The sequence below is a fragment of the Accipiter gentilis genome, chromosome 9 (assembly GCF_929443795.1).
Source record: "Accipiter gentilis chromosome 9, bAccGen1.1, whole genome shotgun sequence".
NCBI lineage: Eukaryota > Metazoa > Chordata > Aves > Accipitriformes > Accipitridae > Astur > Astur gentilis.
The window spans coordinates 43,194,750-43,210,121 of NC_064888.1; the positions used below are offsets into that span (position 1 = coordinate 43,194,750).

The 15,372-nt window shown below is 44.4% G+C and overlaps 1 protein-coding gene across 1 annotated transcript in view; it reads right to left on the minus strand.

Annotated features, from left to right (window-relative positions):
* Window positions 1–339: 339 nt before the first annotated feature.
* The window catches only part of TCERG1L (transcription elongation regulator 1 like), a 91,622-nt gene continuing 76,589 nt past the window's right edge, over window positions 340–15,372 (minus strand). Inside the window, exons 10-13 of the mRNA XM_049811383.1 lie at window positions 11,876–12,011; window positions 7,173–7,262; window positions 3,516–3,634; window positions 340–1,255 (exon numbers count right to left, since the gene is read on the minus strand). Coding sequence (XP_049667340.1) covers window positions 1,099–1,255; window positions 3,516–3,634; window positions 7,173–7,262; window positions 11,876–12,011 — 502 coding nt within the window. The 3' untranslated portion in view covers window positions 340–1,098. The remainder of the gene's footprint in view (window positions 1,256–3,515; window positions 3,635–7,172; window positions 7,263–11,875; window positions 12,012–15,372) is intronic.

Sequence of the window (15,372 nt, forward strand, 5' to 3'; positions counted from 1 at the left end):
CATAAAGGAAAGGATATACTGATGTTCAGTGGAGCTGTGCTGGTTCACAAAAGCCATGATATCCTACCTTCATGGTAAGAGCGACTGTTTTGCTCTCAAAATGCTCAGAACTCCAGTTAATATTAGTGGAACTTGCATACAAATCATGAGCGGTAGGAACGTGCTCTGGTTTTCTACCTCTTAAGTAAAAACCATGTACAAACAACCTGCATTATTTTACCCAATATTTCAAAAAGTTTAGAAACTTAAAACCCCCTGAAAATTGGCTTAAAATATTTATTAATTAAAAAAGTTAAATATTTATTTATACAAATATGATGAGAAAAATCTCATGCAGACTTTTCACATACAGCAACATAATACAAATCATACTGTGATGGTTTTACAAAATAACTTTGTTTAGGAACTTTGACGGAGAGGTGTTGCTATCGCCTGTGTGCCTGAAAGCACCATTCACGGCAATTAGAAAGCTATTTCTGAAACTTAGAGTTTTCCTATGGAACATATGCCAAGATTTTCACACTCTTCACTAAGATTAACAATTAATATCTTATTACTACTACTCAGAGAACTGGACAGAGACATATGAACACCGGGTAATGAATTCCTGCATACCACTGTACCTCTAACACTTTATGTTAATGCATAAAGTTGCCAAAAGATTGCTTTAGATAATTCCCCTAAATGATGAAAATATCTTGAGATTGTTATGGATGGCATCTGCTTCTGCTTAATTACAAATCTGCATTGGATTCATAATTTGTGTATATTATAAGTAATTTGCATAATTAAAACAATTAAGGGATTGACATATCATGGCAATTAGAAATGCATCAAACTCTGGATGTTGTACAAAAGAGAGCTTCAATATGAAACATTAATTCGTTGAGAACAAAATATCCTTCAGACTCCTGCAGAACAACCTTCACAAATTCAATAGATGTTCAATAAACTCCGTTTAGAGAAAGCTTTTCTTCAGGGACATCCGCTTCCTCGTCAAGCTGTTGCACGTGTAACCCCAACGCTTTAGCCTTCGCTTGAATTTCTCACTGCAGTCACAGCACGGACTTGGGTATTTATTGCCAGTTTCAGGAGTTTTTATCTCATTTTCCGTAGCCTTATCCTGTTTTCTTTGTCCCTCTTTTTAAGAATAAGTATGAACTGATTGAAAAAATGCTCTTGGTCCTTCTTCTTCTGCACAAGGCGAAACCGCTGATCTCTTCCGTATTTCTCCGCAAATTCTTTAAACGTTGTCCTGCAGAAAAGAGAGGCATTTTAAAGCTGCGACTTTGTCAATCCACTTGCAGACTCTGACCCGGATCTCACTTAACTTTTCATGCAGACACTAAAAATGAGGGCTGTTGTGGGGAATGTTGACAGGAACAGGACGGTAAGCCCGGGACAAGGGAGGCGAGACCACGCCAGAGCTGCCCGGGCTTTGGACTCACGGATCAGCCTGCAATAGTTACGTTCCATTTTTTGATTTAGAAAAATCTGGGTGACAGTTGACAGGACAATTTTAAATCATTAACACAGCATTTGCTACAGCATGGGTTACTGCAGCTTTAATCTATGCCCGATGGTGCTTACGGCCAGTATTTCAATAATTAGCCTGTAATAGAGCAGGGAAACTCACCTGTGTCTAATTGCAAACAAATGCACTTTGACTGTCAGTGGTACACGACACCTGATGAAATACCACGCTAGTTTGATCTTTTCTAAAAATAGCAAAAAACTAATTGTAACTTTGAGTGACGGGCACAGTGCAATTGAAATCCGCAGGCAGCTTTGCCTGAGGATTTCATTGTCAGGCCCAGCATTTTCCAATGCAAACACGGTATCTGAGAACAGAAACATTCACCGGCATTTCTGCCCGGATGCCTTTGCTAATCCCAGTACAGGTCCACAGGCCCAGGTCTGAGAGCAGCACAGCAGGCACTACAAAGAACCGGCACCATAATTCACAGACTAACGACAAGGGGTTTTTATTTAAACTCCCGGACTTCTTATATTTCCAAGGTGCACGTTCTTCTAGCAGCACTTTCTAGCTTAATTTTCGTTGAGGCTGCATTCACAGCGCCATGAGAAACGACGGAAAACCAGAGTTAACGAAGGAGAGGAGAAAAGGGATGGCAATAGGAAGGGCAGCGAAGCCCGGCAGCGCAGGCGGAGCGGGGGGCTCCGGCGAGGACGGGAATAGTCACGGACCCGGAGAAGCCGGGCAGGCGGCGGGACAAGCTGTCCCGAGAGGCAGCCCAGAGTCGAGTCCCGAGCAACCTGGTCCGACCCTGCAAAATACAAGACCACGACCCCCGTCAATCCAGAGTAGCGCAGGGGGACACTGGAGATGCTCCGGATCCGTCGGTTTTCCTTTGGCAATGCCCAAGGCTGGCCGCTCTGCGCTCCGGCTGCTCCCGGTGCCGGGGACGCTGCGCATCGCACTCTTCCCACAACGACTCCGTTCGGTGTCCCTGCTCTGCCTCACGGGCTCTGTCTTACTCCCTGTTGGCTAAATCGGGGCTCAAATAAGGTGTAGATTTGTAACAGTCGCGTGGGGAAAGGCCCGTTTTCTTTTTATTGGAAATATTTTTGATTCATTTATCTCATTGCACATCAAAACCGAGCCGAGACTACTGCAGGTAGATGAGTTTCTCTGATGCTGTGGTCTCGCGGTCAGCTCAACAAAAACATTAATGGGTAAAATGTTCTCCGTCCTGTCGGCCAGCACGATTTTGCCCTTGCAGACTGAAAACATTGTTGCTGGAACCAGCATTTAGCTGCTACATTAGCCCAGAACATTCTCAGTTTTGTTGTAAAAAACTTCTTATAATTATTACTTCCGTAGAGCCTAATGTGTTGTTTGTATCTAGATGTCTAGGCAGGTAGTGCTGTACAGTTACCTGCATATGTTAGCAGAGAAAACCATCATTTCTTAGTTCCAACAATTTAATCAGATTCATAATACATAAACCTTTATTTTCGTATCATTTACAAATGAGAAAGTACTATCCTAAGCACCGTATTTGCTATTGTGCAGGTTTGGATCCATTACTTAAAAAACAATGTATAAAAATAAATTATTGCATTGCACAATTTATTTTAATTTAGTGATGTGGCATTAGTACTACTTTTGTTAAATTGTATTTCCCTTCCATCAAAAATCAAACCTAAATACAGTTTTTCACTAGCTACACCTCTATGCCTCATATAAATGAGATTTAACATTCCAATACTGATTTTATATAACTAATATTTACGTGTGTGTGTGTTCTACAACTATAGCATATATATGCATATAAAATAAATGTGTTATGCAAAATACTACTCATTCTGAATGAGAGAGAGAGAGAGAGAGAAAGGAACAGAGAGAAAAGAAATGTCAACACAGTATTGTAACAATGGATGTACAGGCTTGCTATAAAGAGTACGTTCAATGTTACGGCGTTCTGGGGCTGATAAGCACAGGCTAAATGAGAAAGCTTATCTTAACAAATCTTCATAAGGCAATGCCATACCTTGGCGATAACTTGGATTCTTCAAGGAGCTTTTTAAATTCTTCTTTGGCTAACAACAATTTATTTTTCTTTTCTTTGTACTCTTCTCTGATCCTGGTCTTGACAAACTGTTCAAATATCTTTCCAAGACAGGGAAACAAGATACAGTATTTATTAACAAAGCCTTTATGGTATTTATGCTTGATCAAAGGGCTGTCAATCTCAAGAACTGCAGTTCTTATCTGCCCTCAGTATTGGCTGACTCACATGCAGCTGAACCTGCTTCATGCAGCACTCATCCTGTGTTCTCAGAATATAAGTAGCTGGAAAAAGGTATAATTTGGACAGATATCATCTTCATTCAAACATCAAGTGCAACATAAATCAAAGTTTCCTGACTTCAGTGTCTTGCTGGCATTTTCATGCCTATAGCATTATTTTTGTGCATCTGTACAACTGACTGCAGTTATTTAGTTTGGATCTCGCATCTTTCCCAACTTGCTGGAATTCCTGAAAATGTCTATAATGCTAAACATGAATATTCTGTAGGTTACCCCCAAAAAAGCCTAAAGACCTTTCAAATCAGTTGTCAAAACCCATGAGCTTACACATGATCCTCTGTACACATGCACCCGAAAGATTTAATGTGTCTGGAAGAGCCGACAACGTTCCTCTAACAGTATTTGGCAGCAAGGCGCTCAGCATCAGGATTTTTGGTGTCTTCAATAAGGGGTTTGCTATGTCACAAAATTCTGCCAATGGCTTTAATCACATTTTTAACATCAAAAATCTGGCCCTGTTGGTTTCACGCTCTAAAAAGTGTGGCACACTAAGCTGTTGAATAAAAGGAGCTGCTCCTCAAAATGCTATTAGCCTTCCATATTCACTATCCTTTTCACCACAAATTACATGCATTAATTATGATTACTGTGGTTACCACCGCAGTTGCTTTCTCATCAGCCATGAGGATACACAGGTGCATATCAACATTTTGTGAAAGCTAACGTAACCAAATTACAACTGGGATTTAGTATGGTATGTGGAAAAGGGAAGAAATAGCACTGGAAAAGTAAACATCAAAAAATGGTCATGAAAGAAGTACTACAAAAAAACCCCAGGAAATCTAAATATATTATACGGTATGCAATCGCGTAAGTTGAGTGTAAGAGGAGATGGAAAAAAATGGAACAAATAAAGTAGGTGACACTGTTATTGCTTGCCTTTCTGGTATCAGTGAAGCTATTATGAAGGTAATAAATCAAAATTAACAGAGAGCTCATTATTTTAATACAGTTGCTCCTTTACCCTTCACTGTTCCTTGCTCGAACATAGTAGCATCTTTCAACTGTTAATAACCCCTTGGAAAATATTGGTAAGCAAGCGGAGCAAACTGCCAATGTTCAATAACGGATCGTTACGTTCCTCGCGCTGTGTAAGGACACCCACCGACAGCACAGCTCGCGCTCCGGGAAGTCAAACCCACCTCAACGCAAGTCCGAGTCAAGAGGAATTTCCCCCAGACGCTTGCAGCTCACAGCCAAAACCCCTGCCCTGCCCTTTCCAACCCATCTGCCTGGCCATGGGAAGAAGGAAACTGCAGTACTGCCAGCCATGCTCCAGCACGCCTTCCTCCCTGCCTTCCTTCCTGCCTTCCTTCCTCCCAGCCTTCCTCCCTGCCTTCCTCCCTGCCTTCCTCCCTGCCTTCCTTCCTCCCTGCCTTCCTCCCTGCCTTCCTCCCTGCCTTCCTTCCTCCCTGCCTTCCTCCCTGCCTTCCTCCCTGCCTTCCTTCCTCCCTGCCTTCCTCCCTGCCTTCCTCCCTGCCTTCCTTCCTCCCTGCCTTCCTTCCTCCCTGCCTTCCTCCCTGCCTTCCTTCCTCCCAGCCTTCCTCCCTGCCTTCCTCCCTGCCTTCCTTCCTCCCTGCCTTCCTTCCTCCCAGCCTTCCTCCCAGCCTTCCTCCCTGCCTTCCTCCCTGCCTTCCTTCCTCCCTGCCTTCCTTCCTCCCTGCCTTCCTTCCTCCCTGCCTTCCTCCCTGCCTTCCCCATTTGCACTGTGAGCCACTTTTCACCTCTAAGCCCCTCTAACCTCAGACACTCGCTATTCAGGCCACACAGCCAGCATCCGTGAAGGTAAACGTTTCCATAAACCTAACTGATGTCTTCTACTAATTTGGGTTGCACTTCAAGAAGTTCTTTCATTAAACCAGGCACCTACTCTTTTCCAAGTCTAACTTTCTTCTTAAACTATTTCTTGGAGGAAAACGGGGTCTCATTAAATGGCACTACTCATAATGAACATCTAGAAATCTTAACTTCAACCTTAGTAGCTGCAGTGTATTACAACCTTGGTTTGTGCTCCCAAGCTTCCTGGTTTTTTAACCCTGTTTTGCAGAAGAGCAACTGACAACCACCCTCTTCCACCTTGGCTCTCAGCCTGAATTACTGTCACTCTCAGAGCCAACCCCTGCCTGATTACAGGTTTCTACCTACAGAACTGCCAACTACTTGCTTTTCATAACCCTTTCCTTGAGTATTAAATATACCCCAGAAATGAGTTTCCCCTCCGCAGTGCTTCAAGCACATTATATTATGTGTATTCATGATGTATTTTTATTATATCATCTCCAGGGCTGATAAAATGAAAGAAGTAATATATCTTGATTGACTCATCAAGCTCTAGGTTTTGTCCTTGCTGATTCCCTGAAACAAAAAACTCCCTGCTTGTTCTCTTGTCTAGCAGTATTTTCCATTCTAGCAGTTTCTCTTATGTTTTCATTCCCGTATTTCCTCACTATTTTATTTCACTTTTTTGTCTTAGGAAAGAAAATATTGGAAAGGGAATAAACGAAGATGTATGTGTCCAGTCCCTCAGTAAATACTACAGGAAGCTCTCTGGAGCAGCACAGGACAACATGGGCCCCAGTGCAATGGAACAGGAATAAGCGTATTTTTCATCATGTTTATTTAAAAAATGGACAATTCCATATTCAAAATTCTTCCTTCTCCAGGATGACAAGAGACTGGTAAGAAAGAGAAATAACTACAGAAGAGAAGCATCCACCTTCTCTGCAACATCCTTGCATCTCTCCTAAATTTTTTAGACTAATCTGCAGCCCTCAGGTCCTTTTAGATCCCTAGTGATAATTAATGCCCAAATAAACAAGGCAGCTATAAGTCCACTTCCCCTTGCAGCTTGCCAGAAAAACTAAACCCTTTCAAACAGATACCAGCATAGCCACAGTGTTCTGTCCATTTATGTCTAGCAAGTTTAGTTACTGAAAAATATAGCACTAAACACTGCCGGACTCCTAGAAAATAATCCAAGTAATAAAAATGAAGTAGTTTCTCTAGAACATTTAAATAATTCAGAGTGGAAACATTACCTTATGGCCATTTCCCTTTCTACAGCCCCGTGTCCTAGACTCAGTAGGAGTTGTTCCTACAACCCAAGGGACCGTAGCTCATCTCTGTGTGCAAACTCACTTGTTACCACTTGCTTCTCAAAGGAGACAGCACTTTCTTATGAGCAGAGCCTAAATTACCAGTCTCACTGAAAAACTCAAAAAAGAAATTTTAATTTTACGCAATTCTTTTTATCCCACCAAGATGATTACTCTGTTATTACGGTTAATTTGGGAGATGTTTGCTGCCAATCAGAAGCTATGCGGGAGGTAATGCTCACCTGTTTACGTTCTTCTGAATTTAGTAGAAGGTAGCGTGGATCAAATACTATTTTGTGTAACTCTTTTTCCCATGTAGAAAATGCTGAAACCTGTGAAATACACAAACACAGTTGCATTAAGGAATTTTAATAAGGATGTGAAAGAAGGAAATGTTCCAAGGTGAAGCAAAAGAGTAGTTCAGAAAGCTAATGAACCCTCTAAAGGATGCCTCAGAGCGGTTGGAAGTTGAATTTTAATCTGTTTCTGGCAATGCTTCTGGTCGCCCCCACACCATTAGTATTGATTTGCTCTAGGACATCTCAGCGAGTATCTGGGAGATGCTCATTCCGCGTTTTTGATGAAAAGAATCTGTAGCGGAAAGGAAAATGCTATTTTATTATCCCCTTTGTTCAACAGAAGCATCAATTTCCATTTAAGCAATTACCTCAGCTTTAACTCCCCTCCTCTCCAAAACTTAAATTACAACCCAAATGAGGCTGTCAATGCACGCGCACTCAAAGAACTAACAGTGAACATCTTCCAAGCGCCATCTTTTTGTAGTAAATGCGCCGCTTCCCTCCAACAGCACAGCTGTCCCATCTCCGCCGTTTTGGGGCTTCTCCCCTTTTCTGCTGAATCCGGCTCTCCGGAGTGGGACCCTGGGTCTGCGCATCACTCGCCTCCCTGCGGCCACGTGAAACGAGGGTATCGCGCTCCTGCAGAGGTTCTTCCATCTTCTCCGAAACCTCGGTATGGTGCGTGGGCTGTAAGGACCACCGCGAAGCTGAGCAGGTCCCTCACTCGCCCAGCGCCCTTTGCCCGGGGCTTTTACGGAACAACAGTCCGGGAGCGCAGGACTGCAATCCTCAGCCTGACTGCGGTACCTTGTACAGCATCCCTGTTAATTAGTTTGTTACAGAAACTCTGGAGTAGCATAAAATATTCTAACCACTCCATCTAGTTACAAAGAAGAGTAAATTCACTAAAAAAATTAAGTATGCGAAGTGTAATTAAAATAGAGTAATTAACACTCAATCAGGAAAGCTCTGATGAAGCAAAGCGGGTTTAAATGGACTGGGTTTCCTTTGGAATGGTTAGCACTGGAAGCTTGGAAATGTTGAGGTTCAGGCTAGCTTTGCAGATGCGCAGTGATTCAGGGCTGCCTCCTCCAAAAGTCATCTTCTCGCAGCTTGCGGTTCACCCTCTGTGCCCGTGCCGGTGGCAAAGTCCTGAGGTTTGGGGTTTTTCCTCCTTCAGAAAATCAGCAGCAGGAATCCTTTTTTTCAGGGTGTCTTTTATACTCTCTCTTGGACATCAGCTTTGTTTCCAGTACAAAGGCCAGTTTGAACTCAAAGCTAATTAAGCTCAGGCTAATTTATCATGCAGTCATTCCTGTTTCTGATTTTTTTGTTTAGTAATTATTACACTTCACATACTGCAGACACACCCCTAAAATAAATGTTTGCTACTGATATTTATTATTTAATTCTAGCTACACATCATACGCCGTTCAGGATACTCATTTTGGAGCTCTACAAATGCATATAAAATATTTATATTCTGACTAATCTCCCAATGTGCACTGTATTGTGGTCTTCTTCCCTACTTATGGGACATTCAGCTAGGGAACACATGTGCTGGGGATGGTGGGGGTGGCATCTCTTCCCAGAATAAATAATTACTCCTCTGGCCTAGTATCACCACAGACGAAAAGGAGAGGAGAGATCTGAGCTTGTCGCACTTTTCCAGTTCTCAACTCCTGCTCTTCATCAGAGTGCACAGTACAGGGAAAAAACTCACAAAAATTCAACATAGTGGGTTTGAGCAGTATGTTTAGAAGTGAAAGGACATCTCTCTGGATGGCTGATTCTATTTTTAACTCACTCTGGAAGCCCAGCAATGATGGCAGGTTGAGATTTTGGCTTTGTCTAAAAGATTTATACGAACAGAAAGGTGAAGTGCCTGATGTTTTCAGCGGATGCATTCTTATTCTTCAGCAAAGGATTCCCAGCTTTCAGTAGACGTTGCTCTGGTAGGGAACGATGTCCACCCCAGACACAAGCTATCGAAACACGCAAAAACCAGCAAAAAGGACGGAGTGGCAAAGGGCTGAGAGGAGGCAGGCGGGTGGGCAGCAGCAAGGACCACCCAGCTGGGAGCCGTGTCATCACCCGCTGCCGGCTCTGACGCGCTCCCAGCATCCCAAACCCACAGACAACCCCCCTTAAAAGATGCTTGGGATAAAAAACAAACCAAAACAAAACAAAAAACCCCAACGAGATTCAGTGGCTTGTCCTTCTAGGAAGGGGCTCTTTGGGTCTGCCTGAAAAACAGGCTGGGAGAGAAAAAAAACCCAAACCAACCTGTTTATTTGGGTTTTTTAATTTATTCTTTAGGATAACACTGAGGCCGCAAGAATTGTTTTGAGACAGGAAGGTGGGGGTTAGGACTCCCTGAGCCCCCTTTTTTTCTCCCCAATATTAAGAAAGTAAAATCTTGAGAAAAAATACCATTTGGAATCCTCTAAAAAGTCCCATTTCACTGACAGCATCCTAGCAAAGAGAAGACTGTAGTACGTGGGTATTTTGATGCCGTGGCTGTGCAGGAGCCAGGAAGAGGCTTGCATTTTCCCCTTCCCCTCAGGATTTTGTGGAAACTTTTAAACTTCCAGGAGGATATCAGAGATTACTTTTTTACATAGGAAAACTTGCCACAGACTTAAGAATACTGCCGTTGTCTTGGAGCTACACCAGAAATCACATATATTTTAAAAATGTTACAATAAATATTCTTCTGTTGATATAACTTATGTAGGAAGATCCAGAACTACGCTGAAGAACTCCATCTAGTTCCAGCTCTTTGTAATGCCATCAAGTAACTTCTTGAGAAATAACAACATTACGAGAAAATGGCAGGAGACGTTCATTAAATAATGAGTTTAAAATAACACTAATGGCCTCACTGCATTTCAAGCAATGCCAACCAGCTGCTGCTAACCAGTGGCTTGTCTAGACGTTTTAGAAATGCTCAGGGCAAAAGCAAAGTAACCTATTATCTACACATTTTCAAATAATAGCAAAACCAAACAGTAAGTTTCCTGAATTTCTTATTTTTATGAGCAAGTCTGACTCTTACACTGGAAACACTTGACGAATCCTATTATAGAACATCCCCACTACTTTCAAATTTTGACTTATTGCCCCTTGACTTAGAATATGCCAGCAGAATTCTTCAACCAGTAATCATTTATGGCACTTCTGCATTTTTTAAGCATAAATAACAGAATTTATTAATAAAGCATGGAGATAATTTACTGTTGAGCCTCTGAAGCTCTAATTATCTACCTTTAAAGTCTGCTGATTACTAGTGATAAATTTTATAGGCTTTACTGCCTAACAACAGACACCTTGGATTTTTTTTCTTTGCGGAAATTACAGGAACTTCTATAGAATACATATTTGCAGAGTGTTGGAGGGAGGTATAAAATCTGCATACCCTGCTCCATTATGCACCCATTTACATTTGCAGGATTAGGACCTAAACCTGGCATGCTTATTAATTCCATTTACACTCGGAAGTCCTCAGTTCTCTGGAAGAAGGGACCCCGTGAGATGAACTTTTGTGGAGGTGATTTTGTGTCTATAAGTAACGGTATCCAAAATTCCTCACGCTGATGGTAATCTTTACGCAGCCAGTTCAACACAGGTTTGTAAACGCTACCACAGAAAACAAGTATCAGGCTGACGCTCTTTACAAAATCAGTCACTGGATGCTATTACACGATCTGTGATTCATACTTCACCATGGGTCGCGAGGCTCATAGCGCTGATGGGTTCTATCTGCAAATTGAATTTCTGCTCCATCTATCGACTCATAATCTTTATTAGGTCGTGGTGAAATGGCTGCAATAACTCCGAGCCCTCCCGTAACCTGTACCAGCTCCGCGGCCGCCAGGTCTGCGCTGGCCTGGATGCGGGAGGGACGGAGCTGCTGCAGAGGGACCACCTCTCCTTGTCCCCGTTCAGCCCAAAGCCCTGAGCATCCCACGCTCCCGCCCCGCAGCCTCAGCTGGAACCACCAGGTCCTCCCAAGGAACTCCAAGGACAGCCAGGGACATCCAGGGAGAAGGGTTTTCTTAAACCTCCTGAGATGCCAGTACGTCCTTTCCTAACAGACTGGGCAGATTTCGGACAGCCAGTAAGTGAATTTGGCTTCCCACCGCTGGGACCGTTGGAGTTTGCGCTGACGAAACCCCTCCCATGCCAAAAAAAAAGCGAAGAGCTTGCTAAGAACGTTTCTGAGCCTGGTTCTGTCCTTCAGGTGGTACACCCTACACAACTTTTGTCCTTTCTTCATCGTGTAATGGGCACTTCTGGGGTCTGTGCGGGACCCCCGGGTGGCGTGTGGCTGTGGTCCCCACACCCTGCTGAGCCGCTGGTCTGCACTGGAGGAGCTACCGGCTCTGGTTATCTGTGGGGCCGTCTCTAGGGATTTATTTGGAACTGCACCTGCAGAGTGCTGTCAGTTCTGCACGGCCAGAAGAAAAGTCACAGTGAAGTACCACAAAGCCAACATGGTTCATATGTTTTATTGAGAGGGATTCACTCAATAATTCTTCCTGTGACTGTTAAGTCATAGTTACAAAATGAGTCCTGCAGTGGTCCTAGATGACGCCCTGTTTTCATAAATGGGATATGTCAAAGAAAGCAAGCGTATTTCTTACCCCCCTCTCCAGAAGCATGTCTCGGAAATGAGTGATGCGCTCTTCTAGGGGAGGCGTGATCTGAGGTGCTGACGTTTCCTCATTCTTCTCCTCCGTCTCAGCCTTCCCCTGCTCAGCAGCTTGGGAATCTTCTGTTCTTTAACAAGGTAAGATAGAAAATAGTTCAGTAATTGCCAACTCGGGAGGGGATTTTTAACCCTCTCTAGAAAATCCTCCAGGACGGCCGGACGGCCTCGGGTGCCCGCAGCAGCCAGGCAGCCGACGCTGACGGTGAGAAGTGACCCAAACCTGCAGTTCGTGATTAAACCGCGGGGCTGGCGGGCCCTGCCGAGGGACCTCTGACAGCTCGTTATGGGGAAGGATGGTCTATCGGCGTGATCAAAGAGGAACTCGGCAGCGAAATACTATGCTGTATTTCAAGCTACAGGAAAGTGACAGCTTTATATAAAATTTGTCAAGGAGCGAAGACTTTAAAGGAGTGACTGAAGAGACTCATCTTGTTTTTCTTTCCTCTGTTTTTGTGCCCTCAAACTTGAAAGTCAACACTAATTTTTATTTTACGTCCCCATGCGCCCCACGAGCTCACTCCTAAGGGCAGTAATCCGGCAACGCACCGCGTGCACAAGCCTGCTGTAAGGCATCAGCAAAGAACCTGCCCTTTGCCAGAGCCAGAAGGTCTGTATTTATCCAGACAGCGTTTTTCCAAGATTGCATCTGATTAGAATAAAGAGGTGCTTCTAACCAAATACTTACTACCTATCGCTGGAGCCCCTTTGCCTACAAGATCACGTAGGTGGCACGGCTGTGCTCGTGTCAGGAGAGGACAGTTCACTGCACGCTGCAACCACGAAGCGGCGGCAGCAGCGCGAGAGCGATGCTCTCCTCGAAGCGCAATCCTGCGTGAGCGGTGCTGTCACTGGAGCTGAACTGTTTCACCCCAGATAAACACCTACCTAATTTTATCAGAGCGAGAAACCGTTAGCACCGCACTCTCACAGCGCTGGAGGCAAAAAACGGCTTCCCCGCTGTTCAGCGGGCTGAAAATTTGCCCCTGTGGGCCCTCAGCATCTGCAGGGAGAGGTCGGTTAGATGGGAACCTCCACGGCAGGACGGACCCCGCTCCAGGAGGGTGACGGGATTTGAGGTGGGGATACGAAACTCCCGACTTCAGAGAAGTTGGCCAACTCAGGCCTCGAAATCGGACTTCTGCTCTGGGTCCGTCCTGCTGGCTCTTCGTGCTCCGAGCAACGAATGAGTTCAGTACAAATTAAGGCTCTTTCTGGAAAGATGAGGAGTCTTAAAGTGATCACAAGGTTCAAGTGAGGATAACGAAAGCGAGGCGATTTGATTTTTAGCCTCCCACTAGGCATGACTGCATCTTCTACTGATGTAATTTTCACCACTACAGAATAATACTTAGTTTGAAATTTCAACAGGAAAACACTTTTTTATTTCCAAGTAAATGAATTAGATCAGCATGTAATGTGAGCTCCAGCGTACTATCTTCCTTCTACAAATAATTACATTACACTTATATTTATTCTAAAATGATGCTGTATTACTAGTGATTTGAGAGATATCAAATTGGTGTTCTTCACAGAATGACAGTGACTTTTATATCGTAATAGCAAATTTTATTCTGTGACATGAAAGGCCCAATCCAATTTCTAGTACACACAAAGAGCTTTTTCAAGCTGAAACTGAGAGAAATACAGTACACTACCGCACTAGCCAAGCACCAGAAGAGCCCCTCTTTCTTTCAGCCTTCCTTACACAACTGGAAATGATGCTGCAAATCACACAGACTTTTTTCTCATGCCAAAAATGACAATAAAGAATACCATTTTCTTCTGCAATACAATAAACTGTCACAATATGTGACTTCCTGCTCCGATGTACACATACGGGCAGCCAACTAGCAGGATCTTGGAAGCTGCAAATCTCAAAATGGACAGGGCGGTGAGACGTTTGTGCGTAACTGTGGTACCCGCTGAAAGGAGAAGAGGCAATGGGCACAAACTGAAATACAGGGAAATCTATCTAAGCATAAAAAAAAAGCTTTTTTCCTGCGAGGATGGTCGGACACTGGGGCAGGCTGCCCAGGGAGGCTGTGGGGCTCCATCCCGGGAGATGCTCAACCCCCCTGGACAGGTCCTCGAGCGACCTGGTGGGAGCAGTGGGACAGAGACCCTCCAGCCCCTCCGTCATTCTGTGAAGAAAACCCAGAAAAGCCTAAGTTTCTCCAAAAATTGTTTTTCTTTTGTAGAGAGTACAATCAGAGCATTGCCTGAGTAAGAATTTGACTTCAGTATTTTTAAGCAGCTTCATTGTACCCCAACCAAACGTAAATAAAGGTGCAACAGCAGCTTGTGGAGCCCAGAGCTCCTAAACCTGCGGATGCAGGTTCTGGCTGGAAGCACCGGACAGAGGCTGGGCAAACATCCACCAGAGCCAGAGGGAGCCCTGCTGTCTTCTGCAGCCGGCCTCGGGCCAGGTCCTCCGCTAGCTCTGCCACCACAGCAAACAGCAGGAGAAGGAGAAGCGGAATAGCAGACCCCTTCTTACCGGCGTGAACTGGCCGGTGATCCAGCGCGAACCTCGGCGCGAGGACCCTCAAGCTGAACTATAAAGAATTGTGCTGGAGCTTTGATGCAATTAGATCTTATCATTAGCACAGCGCTTTCTGTAGAGCAGATGATTTACTGTATGTCGAAGGACCAATATGATTTACTAAGTAACTTTACTTAAATTAAGGAGAATAGGGAATACAGCATATTTAAAGACAAACCCTGAAAGCGTGCAAGACCTTCTTTTTTTAGTTAGACCTAACCAAGAAAAAAATGTTGGTACTACAAAAATAAGCGGATAATGGCTGTGTGGAGGTAAACCCGGGGTTCAGTTCCCTGTTCGGCTGCAGATGGCAGGTGCGGGGCTGTGCAGCCCGTCCAGCTACAACCTGCCCTTCGCTCGCAGCGGGTCTCTGCGCTCGCCGAGCCCTGCCGGGTGCAGGAACGCAGCGTGCTGAGCCAAGGCTGCCTGCCGTCCAGCCCCACAGCCCGGGCACCTGCGGGGGACAGAAGCCCAGAGCATCACGGCACGGCGGGCTGGAAGTGCTCCCTATCTCCCAACAGCACTGCTAAATGTAGGAAAACACTCACTGCCTTCATATGCAATAATTACTGTGGGTATGACAGCAATACAAATAGTTTTTCTGTCCGTCCAGCACCCAAATGAAAATTTATTTAGTTTTCTGTAAAGACAAATCTTTTTTTCACCTCTGGATTCAGCCCAGAGCGAGCAGCACTTTGTCCATGCCCAAGTAAAACAACGCAGAGGAAACAGAAAGTCAGATTTGGACCTTGTACGTGCTATTTGGAAGATGAAAAGCTGGTGATGTGTATCCCCTTATCCAAAACTCAGAGCTTGACCAGCATTTTAGTAGACTCTGCGTCTTGAGAATTCCCCTTTTGCTGTTTATGGCACCGAGTAACTTGGCT